Here is a 23701-nt window from a genome sequence, read left to right on the forward strand (position 1 = left end):
GTTCGATACCGAAGGCTCACAGAGTTCTAAGGTACGGAGAATTAACTGTCTCCTAAATCCACGAAATAGTCTCACTTTAGGCTAAAGCTTCACACTTTTGCCTTATAGCCCCCAGCCCCTTACGCGCAGACAGGTAGAAGGAGTGCGAATACTACTGGATCCCAGGAAACTGGTCCCAAAGAAGGCTCCATCCAGGATCGCCCGCTACCGAAGTATTCCCGGAGCCCTCTGTTCTGCGAGGTGACAATTAGCCAAAGGTACCGTACCCGTGATACAAAGCCCAAGTGCGATTGTTGCCTTTGAATGTCATTGATGTTGACTCACCCCCCTCGATCCTGGAATTATTCAGTTCGGTGTAGACTCGACGCCCCTGTCTACCTCCCTTGACCCCCCTTCACCCCGGCTCTCCGATGTTTCTTTGGCTTTGCCTGGGTTCTTGGTTGTTCTCTCAAAGGAACGCCCCGGTTGTGTGTGCGTGTGCGTGTGTGCCTTCGTTCTTGGGGACTAGGAGAGGAGAAAGGACTTGAGTGTGCGTGTATGGGGAGGGGTGGAGGTTGGCGCGCTCGCGTTAGGGGACAGGGGTCTCTATGCTTGAGGAAAGGGGTCGCTCCTCCCTAGGGGTTGTTTCAGGCATAAAGAGGAGGCGGATGCCGGGAGGTAAGTACGCTGTCTTTCCCGGTCTGTGGGTAGAAGAGGAATCGAGTGGCGATGTCTGGGTGGGGGACCCGGGAGCTCAGGAATGTGCGGGGGTCGAGGTGCTTGAGTGTCGAAGGGAGGGCTGCGTGTTTGCCTGGGGGCGGGGGGACGGGGGCGGGGATTCAGCGCGTGTATGTAAAGGTGCAGCCCGTGTGCTAGGGGCTGGGTGCGCGCGCGGTGTCTGGCCCGGTGCGCGCGCGCGCGCCGCTGCCCGCCTGCTCGCTTGCCAGGGCTGCTCAGTGGGTTTGACGGGCCAGCGGGCGCGGAGGAGCTGGAGCCCGGATCACGTAGTGACCATCGCGGAAACTGCAGCGCGGATTACCGCGCCGCAGGCCTTGAGAGAGCCGCCAGCCTCCGGAGGTGGGTGAATTTCCAGCGGGGGCTGCGCGAGCTGCACCGACACGCACTGCCTCTTCCCTGTTCGGCTCGGCAGTGCGTGTGCGAGTGAGTGAGTGTGTGTGTGTGTGTGTGTGTGTGTGCGCGCGCGCGCGCGCGTGTGTGTGCGCGCGCGCGTGCGCGAAGGGGGGCAGGTAGCTTATTATTTTTAGTTTGGGTCGTGTTGGTTTGGGGCCGGTTGAGTGGCGAAAGCTGCGGTAGTAGCTACCCCCACCCCTCCGGCCTCGCTTGCCAGCCCCGCGGCGCGGTCGCAAGTCCCTGGGGACTGAAAGAATCCGGTGTCCTTAGCATCGCTGCCCCCAGGGAGGCCGGGGCGGCAGGAAAAGTGTCCTGATCTAGGGTGGCTTGGGCTGTCGGGGCCGCTGCGCTGGGCTTTGTTTTCTGTGCCCCCATCGCAGGCACTCTAGGCGGACGTGGATCTGGGGCTCCGGGCAGTGGCCCGCTAGCTGGTTGGAGATTGCTGGCACCCAGCAAGACCGGAGATACGAGAGAAGCCGGTGGGTAACTCTAAAAGCCCTGCAAAGCCGGGCAAGCGCTGGCAGTGCGACTTTGCAAGATACCCCAATGTTGAGCTGATTTCTGGCTCGGTGAGCGCAGCATTTTGTGGTTGGCCAGGGGCAGGTTGTTGGGGTGGGGAGGAGAGCAAGGGGGAGCCTGGTCCGCCGCTCTCGGCCAAGGAGCCACAGGGTCACTCTGCCTGTGACAGTAGGGCCAGTGACACCCCAGTGGCCATCGCCCTCGTGGTCTGAGCTGGCCATCTCTTCTCCCTCAACCACCGCACGCCCCGGGTCTAGAGAGGCCGACGGAAACTCCAGCAGCTGCCCCTTGTGGGATGGGAGCGCGCGGAGAAATGTGTGCACAGCGGAGCTGAAGGCCCCGCGACATCCTGAGCGGTCCCCGCCTCCACTGCCCAACCCAAGAGGCCGCTGTTAGGACCCGGGACCCGGGAGGGGTTTGGTGCCGGCTCGGGGCACCGGGATGCGGCAAAACATTGCGGTACGCGCCATCGCCAGCAGCCCCTCCAGCCGCGTTGCTGCCGGCCCGAGGTAGCGCACAGGGGGCGGCAGTGACCGCATGTCTCCTCGGAGCCCCCTACCCCCGCCCTAGGCAGGCAGGCGGAGGTTTCCCTTGCCAGCTCCAGGGGTGCCACCTCGGCCTACCCTCCCGGGTCCTCCTCTCCCCTCAGGCCCGCTCCCTCTACACCAGTACGGAGCGTCAGGCATGGCACTCGTAGATGCCAGATTTGTGGTAAGGCTAGGTTTGTGCAGTCCTGGCCAGTTGTGGGAGCCGAGCGTCTAGCCGAGGGTGAGGGAAGAGAGAGAGAGAGGCAGATAAGGAGACTGGCGGCTCTTGGCAGCAGCCCAGAAGATGGCTTTTGGTACCCAACTCATACTTTGTGTTTTCTTTTTCTTTTTTGCTTTTTCCCCCTTGATTTTAAAATGTGCAGGTTTTAGTGGTACCATGTGAACGTGAGGTTTCTTTTGCTTACATGCGATGCCCCTTTCCCCTCTTGCTAGCTCCATTCTAGCTCTTTTTCTTCCTCTCTCGACTTGTCCATGGTCTCTTGCCCTTTCAGTCCCTCTTCTCCTCTCTCCTTGGCGGATCGACTCCTCCGCTCCCTCGCTCAGTCCTCCAGCTGTCTTGGCTTCCTCTGTTTTACAGAGCTGCATTTGGGAACTTCCTAGCTCGTCCTTGAGCCCCCCCCCCTCCCCTTGCTACTTAAAGTAGAAATAGGAGGAGGAGGGCAGCTCCTTATGCAATTTCAGATCTGTTGATGCTACTTGTTCTTATTTTTGTACTGAATTTAGGTTATCTGGGTTTTTTTTGGTTTGGTTTTGTTTTTTAGTTTGGTTGCTTTTTGGTTTCTTGGCAGGGAGGTGGTAGTAACAAGAAATGAGTCAACTTAACGAGAATAGCTTTTGAAAACCACATCTATAGCAAGGCAAAAAAGATCAAGTGAAATTTTGATTTTACAATGAAAGTTGGTTTGAATGATGTCATACTTAAGAATTATGACTTCTTTTTGCACTGCCAATCAAGCTATCACTGTGAATAGGGGAAATGCATGTCTATATGGCAGCCAAGGAACATGTCAGCACTGCCGCTTATATTCGGAACCACACTATTTAAAATGCAAATCTTCCTGGGTCATAGCTAATGGCTTGTCTACCTTAAGACATGTTCATGTTCCGTCTATCACTAGCTGATCCCTCCTGGGCAAAATAAACAAAGCAGTTTCCGTGTGACACTTCTTTCTTTTGTATTATTCCTTCTTTGTGTGTTCTTGGGTAATTTATTTAATTAATATTTGATGGTAACCATATTGAAATTGCAGCCAGCCTCCCATTCAAGATGGAAAATACTCACGTGGCTAAAATGGCATCGATAAAATGCACAATGCTTGTTGTTCCTTCTCATCTTTTCCCTGAAGCATTGCACATATTTGCATTTGCATGCAGTATTTAAGGAATTGGCTACAACAGGTTAACTTGCTAAGCATTAAACTCCACTAAAGTGATTCTTGATTCGTTTTTAGACAGAGACATGAGGTGGTAATATTGGGAAGGGGATGTTTGGGAAATGATTTTAGGACAGACATTTGCTGTACTAAATGTATTTGGTGCTGCAGATAAAGCCACTCGATTGTAATGTGTGAACTCTTCCTCAGCAGTGGCAGTCTGTGGTCAAAGTGAAGGAGATAAGCATTAGAGCTAAGTGTCAGGGGGACCTGGGTTCAAAATGGCACACAAAAAAATGGAAGAGGGCCAAGTAGGCAGGAAAGCCAGTTTTGGGGGTGGCAAAGCTTTCTGGACATCAGCTAAGCAATGCAGAAGCAAGCAGGTTTCTCTCCTGCTTTCAGGGACCCAAAGATTAAAGGCTTTTTCCCCCCTGTTTGGAAGATGACTGACAGGAAACTAGATATCGTTCGTTTACGTGAAACGAAAACTTGGCCATCCCCTACTTGGTTATCTGTGTTTTTTTTCAGTCCGGCAGTGTGCAGGACTGAACTGATTCATGGCAGTGTGCTTCCCTGTGGACTGAAGGTCAGGCAGATCTTTTCTTACCTTGGCCTCTTGACTGTCCCCTTTACAGCAACCCAATCCCCCCACTGCCATCCTCCATTGAACACTGCAGTCTAATATCTTCTCTGCTCAGCTTCTTATCAGGCTGAAGCCTAGAGAGTAGACATCTACAAATTGAAATGCCTTTGTGGTGGTGCTAACTTCATGGTGGACATGAGGGGATTGAGCCATTAGAGTTGCAAATAGGAAGCCTTAGATCTGTGTTTGTTCAAGGGCACAGTTTGGTGGTCCACCTAGAGAAAATATTTCGGTTGGTTAAGGTTTAAGCATGATCAACAGTCTTTTTTCCTGTTGTTTGCCATGTGTTCTTCACATGGAAATTTTGTGTAAACTACAGGTATGGAAATAAAATGTATGGCATTTTCGGTGGTTGTTGTTTGACTGAGTGAGAATTCTTGGGGCTTTTGGTGCCTTACAAATACAAAGCTAATAATTATAGCCACGTGTTCACTACAGTATGCCAAATTTTCAGTTTCTGTACTTATAAACACAAATAAGTTTTCAAGTAATGATCATTGAAAAAATGTTTCTTTTTATTTTTTAGATTATTTCTCTTTATTCAGAAGCATAAAGTTGTTTGCTGAGTTCAAGAAGATGTTTCTGTGGCTCTTTCTGATTTTGTCAGCCCTGATTTCTTCGACAAATGCAGATTCTGACATATCAGTGGAAATTTGCAATGTGTGCTCCTGCGTGTCAGTGGAGAATGTGCTCTATGTCAACTGTGAGAAGGTTTCAGTCTACAGACCAAATCAGCTGAAACCGCCTTGGTCAAATTTTTATCACCTCAATTTCCAAAACAATTTTTTAAATATCCTCTATCCAAATACATTCTTGAATTTTTCACATGCAGTATCTCTGCAGCTGGGAAATAATAAACTGCAGAACATTGAGGGAGGAGCCTTCCTTGGGCTCAGTGCATTAAAGCAGTTGCACTTGAACAACAATGAATTAAAGATTCTCCGAGCTGACACTTTCCTTGGCATAGAGAACTTGGAGTATCTCCAGGCTGACTACAATTTAATCAAGTATATTGAACGAGGAGCCTTCAATAAGCTCCACAAACTTAAAGTTCTCATTCTTAATGACAACCTGATTTCATTCCTTCCTGATAATATTTTCCGATTCGCATCTTTGACCCATCTGGATATACGAGGGAACAGAATCCAGAAACTCCCCTATATCGGAGTTCTGGAACACATAGGCCGTGTTGTTGAATTGCAACTGGAAGATAACCCTTGGAACTGTAGCTGTGATTTGTTGCCTTTAAAAGCTTGGCTGGAGAACATGCCATATAACATTTACATAGGAGAAGCTATCTGTGAAACTCCCAGTGACTTATATGGAAGGCTTTTAAAAGAAACCAACAAACAAGAATTATGCCCCATGGGCACAGGCAGTGACTTTGATGTTCGAATCCTGCCTCCATCTCAGCTGGAAAATAGCTACACCACTCCCAATGGTCACACCACCCAAACGTCCTTACACAGATTAGTGACCAAACCACCGAAAACTACAAATCCTTCCAAGATCTCTGGAATCGTGGCAGGCAAAGCCCTCTCCAACCGCAATCTCAGTCAGATTGTGTCTTACCAAACAAGGGTGCCTCCTCTTACATCTTGCCCAGCACCTTGCTTCTGCAAAACACATCCTTCGGATTTGGGACTGAGTGTCAACTGCCAAGAGAAAAATATACAGTCCATGTCTGAACTGATCCCTAAACCTTTAAATGCCAAGAAGTTGCATGTCAATGGCAATAGCATCAAAGATGTGGACATCTCAGACTTCACCGAGTTTGAAGGACTGGATTTGCTCCATTTAGGCAGCAATCAGATTACAGCGATCAAGGGAGATGTGTTCCACAATCTCACTAATTTACGCAGGCTGTATCTCAACGGCAATCAGATCGAGAGACTCTATCCCGAAATATTTTCAGGCCTTCATAACCTGCAGTATCTGTATTTGGAATACAATTTGATTAAAGAAATCTTAGCAGGCACCTTTGATTCGATGCCAAATTTGCAGTTACTGTACTTAAATAACAATCTCTTAAAGAGCCTGCCTGTTTACATTTTTTCTGGAGCGCCCCTTGCGAGACTGAACCTGAGGAACAACAAATTCATGTACCTACCTGTCAGCGGAGTCCTCGACCAGCTGCAATCTCTGACACAGATTGACTTGGAGGGCAACCCTTGGGACTGCACTTGTGACTTGGTGTCATTAAAGCTGTGGCTGGAGAAGTTGAATGACGGGATTGTCGTGAAAGAACTAAAATGCGAGACGCCTGTTCAGTTTGCCAACATTGAACTGAAGTCCCTCAAAAATGAAATCTTATGTCCCAAACTCTTAAACAAGCCATCTGCACCGTTCACGAGCTCTGCACCTGCTGTTACATTCACCACCCCACTGGGGCCCATCCGAAGTCCTCCTGGTGGCCCGGTGCCTCTGTCGATTTTAATCTTAAGCATATTAGTGGTCCTCATTTTAACTGTGTTTGTCGCTTTCTGCCTTCTTGTTTTTGTGTTGCGACGAAACAAGAAGCCCACGGTGAAGCATGAAGGCCTGGGGAATCCAGAGTGTGGCTCCATGCAGCTACAGCTGAGGAAGCACGACCACAAAACCAATAAAAAAGACGGGCTGAGCACAGAAGCTTTCATTCCACAAACCATAGAGCAAATGAGCAAAAGCCACACCTGTGGCTTGAAAGAGTCAGAAACCGGGTTCATGTTTTCAGATCCCCCGGGACAGAAAGTCATCATGAGAAATGTGGCTGACAAGGAGAAGGATTTATTACATGTGGATACCAGGAAGAGACTTAGCACAATTGATGAGCTGGATGAATTATTCCCAAGCAGGGATTCCAATGTGTTTATTCAGAATTTTCTGGATAGCAAAAAGGAGTACAATAGCATAGGTGTCAGTGGCTTTGAGATCCGTTATCCAGAAAAACAACAAGACAAAAAAAACAAGAAGTCACTGATAGGCGGCAACCACAGTAAAATTGTGGTGGAGCAAAGAAAGAGCAGTGAGTATTTCGAACTGAAGGCAAAACTCCAGAGTTCCCCCGACTACCTACAGGTCCTTGAAGAGCAGACAGCTTTGAACAAGATCTAGGTCTTACGATCTTACTTCATACAGAGGACATTTATTTAATGATGAAAGTGCCTTTTGTTGACTTCTAACTTCCAAATACTATATTATCAATAGGCATAGAGGCAGGTGTTTCCAAGGGTGTCTCATTAACTATAGCTGCAAAGATGTGTCCAGTAGAAGAGAATTTCCTTAATAGATTTTACTATATAAAACCTATACTGTGGAGTCCTGTGAGGATACTGCAAACTCTATTGCCAAAGGGATGCTTTATATACATAATACACTGAATTTGACCTCAAGAGGCAAATCTGTTTTGTACCCCAATGCAAAACCTTGTCTCTTTGTGCTTTGTAAAGCAAACTCAAGAAAACTGGTACCAGTGTTCACACCTCAGCTGGGTCCTTCATCTTGCACGTAGATTAAGTCGGTGGAACTGGAATAATCCTTTTGATTTGTGGCATTGTAACAACTCTGTGTAAAGATTATCTGAAAAGTAAAAAAAAAAAAAAGCATGCAAAGAGAGAACAATCGATAGTATTTGTAAATCGGTAAACCTTTATGGCCTGCATCTTGAAACCGCTGGATTTATAATGTTAAATTGTGCAAATATTTGTTTAAAGTATACCATGCATTACATAATGATAAAATAAATTTGAACACTTTAAGCATTACCTGTCTATACATAAAACCTAAAAGAGAAAAAAAAATCAATGTGAGTTACATAGCATTTGTGGTGATCTGAAGAAGTACGTGACGTTTATCAGAATTAAACACGGCTCAAATTAAACTAACATTAGAGTTTGTTCTCAGTTATGTGAAATACCCACAATCCTTAAAGGTTGTCCAAAATTAGCAAAGTGCTTACCATGTGAGCGCAGCAAAAGCTATTTTTGTAACATAATTCATATTTATGAAGTACTTTGTATACTAAATAGGAAAATATGTACTCCTTAATATGTATTTAATATGCGTGACTTGTTTTCCTGATCACAGGGAATTTATCAATAAGTATAAATTTAGACAGAAAAAAATACGCCAAACTGAAACTGAAGCTTATGTGTACAGAAATATTCTGGACATTGTGATCAGGTATAATTTAAAAACGAACAAAAAAAAAATAACAAAAAAGAAACAAAAATACAAAAAAGAAAAAAACAGTTCTGTGCTACTCTTGAGAATTTAGCATATTATCTTCAGATTTGTTGCCAACCGTGCATTTTAAAATAAGTCCCTTAGTTTTATAGTATCGTGTCTGGGGCAGTTGTTATTCGCCATCAGTTGTCTTGCTTTTCAGGATTCTATGAGCTTAATTCAAATAGTTTTCATGACAACTATTTAAAAAAGTAATGAGTAAGGTTAATAATTATATCTCGTATGCATCAGTATCCTGTTCTTTCATCATTCTGACTACTATCAGATAATCAAGTAGAACAGTAAACATCGTGGTAATCTTGGCTATCAAAGCCACACTGTAAAATGCTTTCATTGGTCTCAGATGAGTTCACAGTCTGAAACTGCAAATGATATGCCACTGTGTTTGCTTGTGCTGTTAACTTCTAAATCAAACTTGGTAAAAGGAAGGAAGTACTTGATAACGGGAGACATTGGAAGATTTTTAGGAGCTCCCAATTAGCAAAGTGACATCCCGAAACACATTGCCTTCTTGGCCTGCCCATCTATGTATATTTTTTGTGCTCCATCTCTTATAACTACTGTATTCATCAGTAAGATGACCAAGAAGGTAAACAACATAGACATTCTTCATGAATTTCAAGTGACAGATGTTTTGGTACAGCTTCCCAAATGATATCATGGTAAAAGTTATAACAGCAGTCCCTTTATTACTAATTTCAGGGCTTTCTCTGTTTGTTCCAAGATAAAAAACAAATAAATAAAAAACAACTTGGCATTCTTGGAGGGGTGTGTGTGTGTGTGTGTGTGTGTGTGTGTGTGTGTGTGCATACATATTGATAATTTGGGAATTTTTTTTATAACAAAAAAAATTGTTTCCATATGTATGTGCTGGTGCTCTTAAAACTTTAATGTGTAATTTTAATTTTCATGACAATGTCTGTGAAAACTTTATATGAATATTAAAAAAATACAAACAAATACTTGCTTTCTGATCTTGAAAGAAAGGATATGAAGATATGTGCCCAACAGCTCCTTTTCATCTACAATTTCATAAGGATTTTTAATATGCCATTACCATGCTTGCATGCATCCATGGATTAAAGGGCTCCTAATGCATACTGACAGGATAAAGATGGAAAGGCTTCAAAGAAAGTGTTTTAGTTTATCCTGTCAATAAAGTATGGATGAATTGAAAAACCTTAAGTAGATACTTATAGAAGGAACTGGAAAGCTCCATCTGTGATCTGGGGATCATATGTCATTGGGATGACACCTTTTATTCAGTGTGGTGATGCTTTGAAGATATTTCAAGATTTCTGCAGTTGTCAATGGCTAGAGTACTTGCTACCATCTCAAAGCTTGCTGTAGCATATTGCCTATCTCAAACTCTTCTGCTGAAAGGTATAAATCTTCAACCTTTTAAAAAAGTCATTTAAATGTACGTGGTTATTTGAGAGATTTAATTGTAAGTGAATGACAGTAACAAATCTTTGGTTAAGGCTGATATATTTTCCTTAACTGAAGTCATCGTGCCTACATCACACAGTGTATACTATTTTGCACCTGTCTCTCAGTTTTACTTGTATATTTTATGATAATGTAGTTAGGTATAAGTTTTGAGTTGAATACAAGAGCAGTTAAAATACTCTATTTATCATTTTGTTGGCTTCAAACTATAACCTTGATGTTAGTTTAACCCCTAGAAGAATGATATATATGTCAGTACAGCATTTCTGGTAGAATTTAATTCAAATCTAGAAAGTCCAAGAAATGCTCATTTCTAATGTGGTCTGGCACATCATGGGCTTCTTGGCACTGTATCATGTGCTTGGACTCTGTTAGAATGGTTGCAAAGAAAATTAGAACATATGAAATCAGTGAAGGGGTTGAGGTAATATATTATGTCTGTGTAATATAAATCAAGTTTTAAATTATTTTTTTATGAAATCAATAAAGATGATTCAATTCTTTAAAAGTAGATCTTTGTGTAATTTTATGAGAAAGCAGCTATTAAAATACAGTGATTGAAGTCTATAAGGCAATTTATATTCTATATTTAGTTTTCCATTCAGCATTATAAACTGAATAAATATATTAATTAGAAAATCACTTAAAACCAGCTTTCTTTTGTTGCTTTTTAAAAACATTTAATTTCTTTGAGCCATAAGGATGCATAAATTATACAGGGCATGGCCTCATGAGTAATGTTAACAGGTGTTGCGGAAATAACACATCTGGAAATGTATGGCAGTAATATTAATCTATAATATCCTTTGCATGATTTGTACATTAACATTGTATGAAATGAGCACAGCGAGTTATTTTTTTTTTTTGTTATTGTCGCATCCAAAGAGCTGGGGAGAAAATATATTAAGAATGTATTTATAATCACTATTTTGAAATAAAGTAAAGAAAACACATTGTATTGTTTTTACCCTGATTTGATTATTAGTAATTTAGGTTAGTTTATAAGACAAAAATCAAGCAATGCTACAAAAGCTAATGTAAATCACAGAAAGGAACTGTTTTAATGACTCTTGTTTGCTTTTAATAACATCAAGGTATTAGAGAGAATTTATTAAATGCCATTTTTACGAAAGTATTAATAAAATCGTTTGCTACAATGGTATTTCTGTAGCCACAGTTTATTAAATATATTTATCTTTCCATTATTATTCAGAAGAAATAAAGCAGTAACCAAAGTGATCCTTTTACCTAGATTTGAGGGTAAGGCATAGAGCTTTAGAATACTGTTTGTATTCAACTTAATTGCTAAATCTATGTTAAGAGATGCTTTCTTTTCAAACATCTTTGCAATCTGTGTTCCTTTCCACTGGCAGCCTCTTTGGAGAAGAGTCAGACAGTGCCAAGATCGATATGCTTTGATTCTTGCTCATTCCCATTAATCAGTTGGAATCTGATGAAACTTCAGATAAGCAAATATTAATATTCAATCTTAACTATTCAAATACTTAAAAAAAGAAAACTTCAGCTCCCCTATAATCCATGGCCAACTCGACTGGTTATGAGTTACCTACCTATTTATGGGGTGGATTGTGATTTTTATTTTTTTTTCCCGAAAATGATCAAAATCATCAACCCATTGTTTTACCAGGGTTATTATGGTTGAGAAAAATGAACCAATTGCATTATGGTTCATTCGATTATAAAAGGACTGTACTGACCAATAAGTGGATTTAAGGCACGTTTCCTTATAGAAAGAGAAAAGGAAATAGAGAGACAATATGAATTAAGATTGTTGTGGCCTTAGGTGTGAACAGTATAAGCAGTGTATACAAATACTTTTGGACAAAATGATTTATGTGTCACAGGATATACATCACGGGATTGTGTGACTGACTTTAATTCTTTGTGAGCATTGAGCACAGGGCTTTGGGTCTCAGCCACTCAGTTATGTAGACAAGTGGCATCAAAAGGAGATTTGGCTTCATTTCCAGTGCTCATTCGATTAGTCACTATGATCAGATGGGCTGTACGAAAATATCCTGTTTGTGGCTTCACTTACCGGGAATAACTGGCAACATACATCAAGTTTACCTGACAATTGTTAACCCTCAATTTCAGATTTGCTGGGAAGCTGTCCTTGGTTAAATTAAAAGCAAAGGGGAGGTTAAATGAATTTTAATAGCTTATTTCATACAAAACTGCCCTTAACCTAATTTCGAATTTTATTTTGCTTTAGTTTCCGCTGGTTGAGAAGATTGTATTTTAGAAGGGGAAATCAAGGAAACCAAACTACATTGCCTATCTTATATGACTTATATCATTATTTTATATCACTGTGACTTTCTAATTTTTAGATTATTTTTAGCCAGTTGTTCCTATGTCTACAAACGGAAAATGAAATGGGGCTCTGAGACAACTACTTGAATACTGTGAGCCAAATAATTGCTATTGAGAATAAAATGATTCAAATTTTTCATTAAATCATAATTACTAGATTCACAAACTATAGAACCTAGAACTGGGGAAGAATTATTCAGCCTTCCACCTCAGTTTGCTTTTGTAGACACTGGCTAAATAGAAATTCTGGTGATTTCAATAATACATCAACAATGAGAGATTACTTGTTTAACTTAAAAAGATGCCAAATAAGGCTTTCAGAGAAATGATATGAATATGTAATGAAAAAAATGTAAAATATCACTTTCAAATTAGCTATAGGAAGGAAATAGTCTTCTGAAGTTCCTGAACAATGTATTTCTCTTAGTCGGCACTTCACAAATAGCAGATGATTTCATATGATGCTGGTTAACACCCTAAGGAAGCCATGTTGTGCAGTGAATACTGCTCATGGAAGCCTTTGAAAATTATAGGAAGCTCTGTTCTCTTTAGTAAGAATTGCAATGTATATTTCAATCACTGTTCCATGTAAGCTGAACCATTGTGGTAAAATTCTGGAGTTGATATTCAGTAATTTTAATGCTGTTTTCACTAATAAAAGTCTTTCCTTATAGGTCATATTTGTAGCCATTTAGTGTGTTTATTAGTGTGAAATTAGTGAAGCTCAAAGTCGAAAAGAAATTCAAAGAATCTGTTTTTTAGCTGATTTATTAGTTTACATAATAGGCCGGGTCTACCTGCTTGCCTACCTTACTTACACATATGCACAAACAGGAACATATACAAACAGTGAATTATGTACAAAGGAAATTATTTAGTTCATGTAAACAAATAAAATATTCCTGCCTTGACTACCTAGATTTGTCAAATCTAAGTAGGGATTGTGGCCCAAAATGATAATTGTTCTGCTTTTTGCCTCACTTTAAATTCAAATCTGACCATTATTTCATGCATAGAAAGTAGACCCAGTCTATCTCACAGGACTTCCTTGGATTTCAGTAATGTCTATTGTCTTGAGATTTGGTTCTGATTATCCTTATTTGTTAACTTTAATATCATTATCCTCAATCTATAACCTTATTTAATCTATAGTGGAGTATGTAATTCCCAGGTAGCCGACCATGATGCAAATCGATGCTGCTACTACCTTTCACAAATATTATTCAGAGAACCATAGAGGGATATCTAGACCCAAAACAAGGAACCCTGGGGTGAGGATTTGATTAGAAATTATTAGAACATGGAGGTTAAAAAAGAGAAGCAGAAAAAGTATATTGAAAATTACTGTAAACAACTCTGTACCTAAGTTAAAATCAGGGAGGATAAAGGCGAAGGACTTTTAAGAGAAAAAAGAAGTTTGTTTATCAGATAGAACTCAGAATCTGATTACTGAATAAGGATCGTGGTAAAATGTCAAAACTTAGACTTCTTTTTCCTTATTCTCCCTGTCTCTCTGCTTTATTTCTTTTGAATATATTATATGAAATCTAGGCTATATCAACACAGCACTAGTAATTCATATGTGTTTAAAGAAGTCAGTGGTCAATTAAAACAACTAGTTACCCTTTCAGCTCCCATCGAATTTTTTCCTAGGTTGACTGACATATGGATTGACTGTTAGGGCCTCCTGATATAGTTTTAGCTTAAAAAAATCAATGAGAAGTATTCATGTTTAATAATAATGAGAGGTAAAACATGCATATTACTTATAATGACTTTTGATAGGGAACAAAATAAATCAATACAAACATTTGAGTTTCTAATGTCATGGTAAAAAGCTTTTAGGTCTTTTGGTTTGTTTTCAGAAATTGTATTTCAATACAAACTACCAAGTGCATATTTCAGAAGTCATTTCCTGCAAGAGCCCCTGGGAAGCCATGTCTCTGCCATGGGTCCCCTTGTTCCATAGCAGGATGTGCCACATTTGCCAAGTCCTCCCTGCTGGAAATTCTTCTCTTCTGCTGGTATGAACAGCTGACGTCATCTGTGGCACAGGCTAGCTTAGGGAGATTTTTTTCACTGTTGTTTGGTCCTTAGTGGCAGTACACAAAAAATCTAAGACTCTGTGTCCAAACATATATTTGTCATTGTAATATTATCACAACTAGAGAGCATTTCAGTTGTATATATTTTCTACACTGCTATGTTTGCTTTTATTTACTGGGTATCTTCCAGTCCACAACAGCTACTAGTTGTTTTATTCATAGCCCTCCTTCAAAGTGGAAGGTAATCGCCCCCCTGGAAACTCACAATTATTTATAGAAAGAATCGTCACACTTCTATCTGCTCATTTCCTTCTGTAACTTCTAGAAATACAGAAAATTTAGTACATTAAGTGATTGATTCAAAAAGAAGTCCTGCTGACACAAAAATATTTATAGGAAGATAGAGCTATCAGGGGAAAAGTCAACCTTAGGAAGATATTTCTTGTGTTTTAGATTTCTTTGCATTGGAATTGGAGCTCGATGCTGTACCTTCTGAGCTGGATTCAAAGAAATCAGTTTTCACTCTGGAATCCCTGTAATAACTAAAGAAGTGTCTTATTGCTGGCATGTGGGCAGGTTTGCCATGTGTTGCCATAAACGTGGCTGTTATTTTCTCCTTGCACTCTATTTCTGAAAATATTCATTTGCTCAGATTTGGTGCAGCTGCTGAAATGCTGCTGTATCAGTTCTCACCCTGAAAATTCACAAAGCATTTTTTTTTCTATATGTACCTAAGCTGTAACACAGAAATGCGTATTAGAAACTGTATGAACCACAGGATTAAGAAGAGAACTAGTATCCTTAGGGAAAAAGGACTTTAAGAGAAACAAAATGCAGGCATTTTATTAAAATTACATCACAGTAGATCGCCTTCCTTTGAACTTGTCGACTTTTTGTGGGCTTCAATATGTGCATTGGAAGGGAAGTAGGCTACAGTTCATAGACAGCATTTTCATTCTCTACACAGTCATCTTGGTTGCCTAGACTGTGCTGCAGTGAAGAATGTGTGAGCACTAACTGGATTATTTAATCCCAAATGCATATCTGATTTCAGTTGCTCATCTGAATATAAACACACTGGAGAAGGCCAGTTTCTAACATAATGTTCTTACTGTAGCCAAGTGAGGCCGAACTAAATGGTCTTATTTCATCTTAAAGGTTTTCAGAGCAGTGTTAAACTAAGAGCCTGTTGGTGAATAGTCATCTTAAATGTTCAAGAACCATCAGGAAGATGGGAGTAAAAGTACTCACTGAATTCAAATTAGATCATTTGGTCCCCATTCTTTTTCTTTTGGAAGAACAGCTAGGGCTATGGAGGGAAGGTGGCTTGCCCAAGGTCAAATAACAGATTATGGCCAATCTGGTCTAGGAAATGATTCTCCTGACTCACAGGATAATGCTATTTCCATTAGATTATTCTATTTGGAAGTTCTGGAGGAGGGAATGAGTATCTGCAGGTAAAGCTTCAGGGAGACATTCCAGTGTAGCATAAGGACATTTCCCAAAAGGTTCTATAGCAGCCCATAACTGGGATGAGCTACATACGACTTATAGAGTTCTTTATCCATGGAATTGTCCAAAGTTATAATGGTTCTAACAAGGAGGATGGATGTTATTTAAGAAAATTTATTTGAATGAGAGCTTGTACTAGATGATCTTGGAGGACACTTCCAACTCTAAGGTCCTAAGATTCTCTGGTTTATACACTAAAGTCATTTATCAAACACGTCAAAGCTATCCAATATGTATTTTGTCCTAAACATTCAAATATTTAATCTATAGTATTTTAATTACTAATAGGTGATATCTACTAGATATTAGAATAACAAATCAATAATCCAAAATACCAGTTATATATTAGGCATCATTTTAGAAGAGACATAAAGTTCCTTTTAATTTTTAGTGTTTTCATTTTGTGTCAGCATTCCTAAAACAGTAGTGTCTAATGTTTAATTTTGTACAAAGGAGAAAAAGCAACCTCCTTTGTGCATTGCACTGAAGATGGCACTCTAGTAACAACCTCACACTAAAAATGATAAGGCGTGCTTATATTTATTATTTTAATCCTACATTTCAATTTCGAGTTTATTTCTTGAGATTGGCTAATGGAACACAAAGGTTAGTTTATTGTTATATCATCTTCTCTAATTGGAGTTGGGTCTATTTTTTTATTATTTACCCTCAATTAGATAGAATCTAAATTTATTCCAAAGAATTTTAGTTCAGATTATAACTCAACAGACTATATTAAGAATAGCAACTACAAATTATCTGAACTATGAAAAAATGCTCAGAAATTCTTATTTGAATTGCATTCCATAGAGACAAAAGTTTCCGTTAAAAAAAAAGGGGGGGCGGGGAAATCCTTCAGACCTCAAGGGTTTCTGGTTGTTTATTGTGGGTGTTAGTTTTGGAAGATTCTGAATACATCTAAGATCACTCTGAAATGCAACTGTCAATTTGTATTCATTCAAAACCATTAACTTAGAGCCCCCTTAAAAATGACTGCTCTGCATTCACTGACCAATTTCATCACAAAGAGTATTCCTACAGGTATACTTAGTAACTCATTCAAAATTAGTAGTTTTACACTTTGGAATCATACTTCACTTCTAAATAGTCACAGTGTTAAATGTATAAATAACCTCAGCCTAATTAATTTTATGTTTAAGTAGAGAAGAAAAGAAGGGAATAAAAATATTTAGTTTGATTTTTTGCTGACCTGTTAAGATGTCTGTTAGAGCAAGGCATATTGACCCTCTGGCCTCCCATCTCTTCATTTATGTGCCCACTGATGCTACCTCTTCACCCTACCTGCTGCCTGAGCAGCCCCATATCCTCACTACAACATCCTCTCTTGTGACAATGGCCAAAAGCTCCAAGAATAACCCCCACCTCATTAAAATGCTGATTCTTTTCAATGTTTTTCTTTCAGATTTGCATTTAAATACCCAATTCACATGCACCTTAGTATGTCAGTAAGGATCAGAGGCATTTGCATTTTTAAGAGAGGATATTTTGGAGTAGTGGAGGAAACTATATTAGTAGAACACATGGTGGCGATTTGGGGTGTGTGGTAATCAATGGACTAGGAGGCCTACCTTGGTATCCTTCAGTCATACCATATGTAAAGCTGATGCAGCTCAGATCAGTTGGAACTGAGAGATTGACTTAAACCCACTCTTCTAAAGACCCCAAGCTGAGTCCCTTAAGTGGCTTTCCTTGTTCAACCTTTCCACCTTATTCGTGTTGGAGCTGGGAGGAGGGGGAATCAGTTGGCTAAGGCTCACCTGTGGAAATGACATTTAACTTAAAGCCCTGAAGGGTGAGTTCAAATTAGTTGTTGAAGAGTGTGTGTGTGTGTGTGGGGGGGGGGTTGAAGTAAAGCTAAGACAACAACCTTAGTTAAGACCCCAAAGTGAGAATTAGTTCATATGTGCTGCTGGTAAGGCAGGCAGGAGCTAGACCAGGCGTTGGCTGACTTGTTCTGAAAAGGGCCAGATAGTAAATAATTGAGGCTTTGTGAGCCATATGATCTTTGTTACAGCTAGTCAATTCTGCCATTGTAGCATGAAAGTAGTCATACACGATAAGTAAACAAATGGGTGTGGCTGTGTGTTAATAAATCTTTATTAACAAAATAGGTGGTGGGATGGAATTGGCCCATACACTATCAGTGTTGACTGACCCCCTGGACTAGACTGTGAAGGGCCTGTTTGGATCCTGACTTCTAGGTGCTTTGGGAAGCCAATGAAGGTTTTAAAAAGCAGTGAGGTTACGTGATTATTTGAGACAGAGTTCTGACTGTTACATGGAGGCTAAACTAGAGGGAAAGAGGAGCAGAGTATAAGTGGGGGAAACCAGTAAGGAAACTCTTGCAGTAGTATTGGAAAAAATGAAGGTGATCTCAGCTGTTAAAGATGAAGGAAGTATATGGTTATTAGCTACTTTGAATATAGACTCTGCATGCCTTGCCAATAGACTTGATATGAGGATCAAGGGTGATAGGAAGTCAAGGAGGATTTTCAGAGTCCTGTACCTTAAGCAACTGGGCCGATGAAAATACCATTCACTGGACCTCTAGAGAAGAGAGGCTGTGGAGGGTAGACATCAAAAGAATAAGAATTCCATTGTGGGCATGTTGAATTTGAAACGGCTGGAAGTCCTCGAGTTGTCAGATAAATGGCTGACTTTTTCCAACAGGAGCTCTGAGGAGCAGCTTTGGCCAAAGATAATTGAGAATCATCATCATTAACACTGAAGCTCATAGAAGATCACAGAATGAGAAAACAAGGCCCAGCAGTAAGTGCAGGTGTTTCAAAGCTTTGTTTTTCAATGTTATCTGTGTGCCATCTTTTTCAGAATGACCTGAGGTACTTGTTAAAATCCAGACTTTCTGGCCCCTTCTGAATCAGGGTGTCTGTTAGGCAGGGCCCAGGAATGCACATTTTATAGCTTTCCAGGTAATTCTTATTTACATTAAATTGTAAGAATCTCTGCCATTGAAGTAACTTGGAAGAGAAAGCACCTGCAGAAAAGAAATCAGAACCAGATAGCCAGAGGGAAAACCAGGAGGCTGTGAGATCCTGGGAGCAATAAAAAAGAAATGCTACAAGGATAGAGGGACTGACTGTGTTCAGTGTTGCTGAGAGATGCCAGTGCTATCTCCCTAGTTTCTTTTTAGTACCAGTCCTACTTGGATTGCATTCAAGACAGATGTTGAAAAAGCTATGGGACTCCATGCCCTAACAGAAGACAGAATCGCAGACAGAAATGCCACAGATGAAGATGGTCCAAGAAATGAGACAAGAATCAGGGCCAGAAAACTGGACAAAGTGGAAGCAAAAGTTCAGTGCAAGGAAAACTTCAGGTCTCTAGAGGGGAGGAATGGAAACAACAAAGCCATCAGCAGTGTCATATCCAGGGCAGGAGGTCAAAGTGAGCATCTAGAGTCAGTACCAGAGGTCATTAGGGTGGGCTGTGATGGATAGTCACCAAACTCTAGGACTTATTGAGAGGCTTTATGCCAAGTAGTGTTGCCCCCATCAAGATGAGGAACAAATAGGGGGTCTTGGAGAATTCTCCAGACTTGTAGGCAATGCTAGTGTACCCAATTTACAGATGAATAAAAGGAGGCAATGGAAGATTTTTAAAACTTGTCCAAGGTTACACACGAGGAAGTGCTAGAGCTGGAAAACAGACTCAGGCTTTTTGGGTTTATATCCTATACTTTTCTCTCCAATACATGGCTCCTACAAAATGTAAACTCTTTACCATGCATGGTCTACATACCCAGCATGGCTGGGCCTCTGCTTGTCTTCTCTAGCCTTACCTCATACCTTTGTTACCTTCTCTCCTTTAATATTCTATTTGGCATACTGAACTAAATGCCTGCAATCATGTGAATGTGCTATGCTTTCTCATCCTCAGGCTTTTCAATATAGCTGTGTCTCTCTGCCTAAATCACCCTTTGCTCCTCTGTTTGCCATGTTGTCTTCTATTCTCAGATTAGATCTCAGTTTACTCATTACCTCCCTCAGGAAGCCTTTCCTATAAGTCCCCCATAGCACCCTGAGCTAACCCCCTGTATTAACCCTTGCATCTTATATCAAAACTGCATGTTTTCTTATCTGTTCTCCAATTAAAATAAGGGCTCCTCAAGTATGTGGGATCCATATTCTGTTCATCTTATATCCCCAGTGCCTAACATACGTAGTACCTGGTATCTAGTACATGGCTAACAGATATTTAGTGAATCAATAAATATAGTAATTGCTGTGACAGCAGATGAAGTCTGAAAGAGGTAATTTGGAGTCAAATTTAGGACATTGATCCATGCAAAGATACTTTTATTTTATTCTACAGGCAATGAGGAGCCATTGAAGATTTTTGAGAAGGGAGAGACATAATCTGAACTTTTTATTTTAGAAAGAAGAGTCTGATACTCTGGAGATTGGAGAGTTAAATTCGAAGGCAAGAAGATAATGAAGGTATTACTAAAATAATTAGAAAATTAAGATATCAGTCAGTTTTTGCTGCATAAAAGAACTCAATAGTATGTATCTCAAGTTGGCTGGGATGGCTTAACTCCAGGCTATGGATCTGTGGGTCATTTACAAGGTGCTGCTGTAGACTGCAGGCATGTGGATTGGCTGACCTAGGCTGATCTAGGCTGGCTTGTTTCCAGTATGTGGGTTCAGTTCCCTCTTTTTCATGTGTCTCTCATTCTTCTGGGCCCAGCTCACAGCAGTGTCAGAAGCACAAAGGGCAAACCCAACCATATAAGTATATATCAAGCCCCTACTTGCATCATGTCATTGACCAAAACAAGTATACAGGCAAGCTCAGAATCAAAGGGGCATGGAAAAATATTCCTCCCATGGAGGTTGGAATGGAGAGATCGACTATTTGCTAAACAATAATCTAATCTACAGCAAATACTATTTCTATAGTCTAGATCAGTGGTTTTCAACTGGGGAGTAAGGAGACATGCCCTGCCTTGAAACCCGAAACAAAATTTTAGGGAAGGGTAATCACATATATTTTTAAAAAAATATTACCTCTACCCCTCCCATTCAGGATCATTACTAATATGAACTAGTGTTATTTACAGAAGTATCATAACCCAGAGTTCCAGTGGGATGGAATAAAAGCTTGGGAAACACTGCTGTACATAATAGATAATATGGACCTACAAGATGAGAGGAGAAACACACAAAAAGACAAATAATTGAATGCAGATCAGGGGGAAAGAAGAATGATAACCCAAAGTATTAGAGACCAAATGATGAATAACATTTAAGTGATGGCTTAAATGAAGACGGAGTGTGGGAGGAAGGAATTCACTCATTTAAGATGTACTCAAGACACATCTATTATGTAGAAGAAGTCCCTTATTCACAGACATGAATAAGATGTGGTTCCTGTCCACACAGATCTTACAGTCTTGTGAACACCAGACTTGTACACATAAGACATACAATCCAAATAATTATTATATGATTGAGAAAGAGGTAAATACCATAAGGAGAAGAAGAAATTGTGAGAGCTTAATTCTACCCATAGCGATCAACAGTGAAGGAGGTGGTGACAGGTCTGAGCCCTAAAGAGTAGGTGGGATTTGGGTAGGTGGTAGAGAATGTAGAGCATAAGCAAAGACACAGAGCTGGAAGTGTATGGAATGCATGTGAAATACAATACATGAAAAGTTATTGGGAAACAGCGTTGGGCATGTAGGTATATTCTTCAGGCCTCTTTTTGTAGCAAAAGACAGAAAACCAGGCTGAATTAGCTTAGACAAAAGAAAAAAAAATGTCTAGGAAGGATTCTAAGACATCTCAGAAAACCATAAGAAGGGCAAGGAAAAAGTATAGCTCCCCACCAGGTAACTACAGGATGCTACCAGGTATCTCTCTGCAGCTCATATCTCTACTTATCTCTAAGTTTTTTCTCTCTTGCTACTCTTCCCTCTGAAACCAATCTATTCACAAATTCTGTTGATTCTAACTTCAACATATATCCAGAATCTTCCCCCTTCCCAGCATTCCACAGCTATCAACTAAGTCATTATTATCTCTTGCTTAGATATTGCAATACCTTTCAGACTGGTCTCCCTGCTTCTCTCCTTGCACCCTTTCAGTCTGTTATCAACATGGTAGGCAGAGATCCTTTAAAACAATGTATGCCAGATCATGTCACTTCTCTTTTCAAAATCCTCCATGGTTCTTCATTTCTCTCAGAATAAAAAAATGGAAATTTTCATAATGGGCTATAAATTCCTGCACAGTCTAACCTCAATTACTGTTCCAAACTCGTCACCTATTACTTTCTTTGTCATTCACTCTGTTATGGTGATACTGGCCTCCTTGTTATACTTCTAACATGGCACATACATCCTCACCTTCTAGTCTACACCATTTCTTCTTCTTGATACACTCTTCCCTAGAGAGCCCCATACGTAATTCACTCCTTAACTTCCTGAGGTCTTAGCTCAAAAGTTACCTTCTCAATGAAGCCTACCATGACCACTCAATTTAAAATTGCAACCTGACCCCTGCACTCTTACCCCTCCTTACCCTGATCTGCACATCCCCCACCAACCACCGTGATATATCAGCTTCTAGTACACTATGTAATTCACTCTATTATGTTTAACATTGAACATCTTCCCTCTCTAGAACATAAAGTCCGCGTGAGCAGGAATGTTCATCTGTTTTGTTCACTCTATATCCCTACCCTAGATCAATGCCTGTCACGAAGTAGTATTTAATAATTTTGTTGAATGAGTGAATATAAGAAGATGACAGTTCTCATTTGAACTTCATGGTTGGAGGGTATGTGTGTGAGAGCCTTGGGGTCAGGGGGGAGAAAGAGCTAGAAAAAAGATACTATTCTGGCAGACAAAACAATCATTCCACAAGGCTCAGCTACAATGTCACCTTCCTTGTGTTACCTGCCCTGATCCCGAGTTAGTGGCACTATCCTTTCTATTCTTAAAGTTCCTTGAGAAGTTCCTTTCTACACTTAAAGTTCCTCCTCTGTAGGAGCATGGATTTGGGTTCATTCTCAATTGATTGCATATAGGTCTTCTCCCTTGACTGTGTTGAACTGCCTGAACCACGAGCTCCTAGAAGGTAGCGATGATTAAGAAATAACTCCCCAACACTTTGGTGTTCCCTGAAATGACTTGTTACCAAAAATCACTCTTCCTGAATACCTATTACATGGCCAGACATGGATCCTTTGCCTCACAAATTATTAGCTGAAATGTTTATCTCCACTGAAAAATCAGAACAAAATGCCCACTAACTGGACTGGATTGGCTTTTGTCAGCCTTCTCTTATTTCCCTAGACCTCTGAATTTTGACCCGCCTTCAGCCTGAACAAGCATACAGAGGGTAAAATATCCTCTGACCTTCAGTCCCATCATGTTACCCTTGCTCATACCAAACCCCCACACCAAGTTATTTCTAACCTTGTTTATCTTCCCTTGTAAAAGAAAAGCCCTTCCACCCTTGACCTTTGAGATGCAGATCTCACAAAGTCTCCACTCTATTGCAATAGCTTCCCTTTCTTTATTGCCGTGGTCTCTTTCCCCCTACATGCAATAATTATTTCCCCAAAATTCTCTCTTCGTCTAAGTTCAGATTTGTTGTTTTATTTGACATGCTCCACTAGATTTTGCTTTTATTAGGGACAGGACCATGTATGACTCAGAGCTGTACCCCCAGTAGCTAGCACCAGGCTCGCCAAGGTAGGCATTGTTATATATTAGCTGAATGAACATAAGAATGAATAAATACTACACCCAGGCGCTGAGGTATACCTTGGAAAGACAAAGGAGAATGAGACATTTCTTCCTTCAAAGATCCTTCATCTCAGACAGTTCATTCCAGTAATGTTTCTTTTAACACAGAAGTTTGGCATTATTTAGGCAAAATTCTCACTTTGTAA

The 23701-nt window shown here is 40.5% G+C and overlaps 1 protein-coding gene across 3 annotated transcripts; it reads left to right on the forward strand.

Annotated features, from left to right (window-relative positions):
* Positions 1 to 214: 214 nt before the first annotated feature.
* SLITRK4 (SLIT and NTRK like family member 4) lies at positions 215 to 7771 on the forward strand. Of its 3 annotated transcripts, none has more exons than XM_011381008.1 (2): positions 215 to 257; positions 4720 to 7768. In XM_011381008.1, the coding sequence occupies exon 2, from the start codon at positions 4770 to 4772 to the stop codon at positions 7284 to 7286; it is 2517 nt and encodes an 838-aa protein (XP_011379310.1). In that variant the 5' UTR covers positions 215 to 257; positions 4720 to 4769; the 3' UTR covers positions 7287 to 7768. The 3 variants fall into 3 exon arrangements, with proteins under 3 accessions (XP_011379310.1, XP_011379311.1, XP_011379312.1); XM_011381009.1 differs by lacking the exon at positions 215 to 257 and adding an exon at positions 762 to 1056 and having other exon boundaries at positions 4720 to 7771; XM_011381010.1 differs by lacking the exon at positions 215 to 257 and adding an exon at positions 1420 to 1589.
* Positions 7772 to 23701: the final 15930 nt, after the last annotated feature.

Source organism: Pteropus vampyrus, unplaced genomic scaffold (genome assembly GCF_000151845.1).
Source record: "Pteropus vampyrus isolate Shadow unplaced genomic scaffold, Pvam_2.0 Scaffold421, whole genome shotgun sequence".
Lineage (NCBI taxonomy): Eukaryota > Metazoa > Chordata > Mammalia > Chiroptera > Pteropodidae > Pteropus > Pteropus vampyrus.

What these genes read in the sequence shown, in the direction of transcription:
- SLITRK4 (XM_011381008.1), top strand. Translation starts at nt 4,770, where the DNA reads ATGTTTCTGTGGCTCTTTCTGATTTTGTCAGCCCTGATTTCTTCGACA.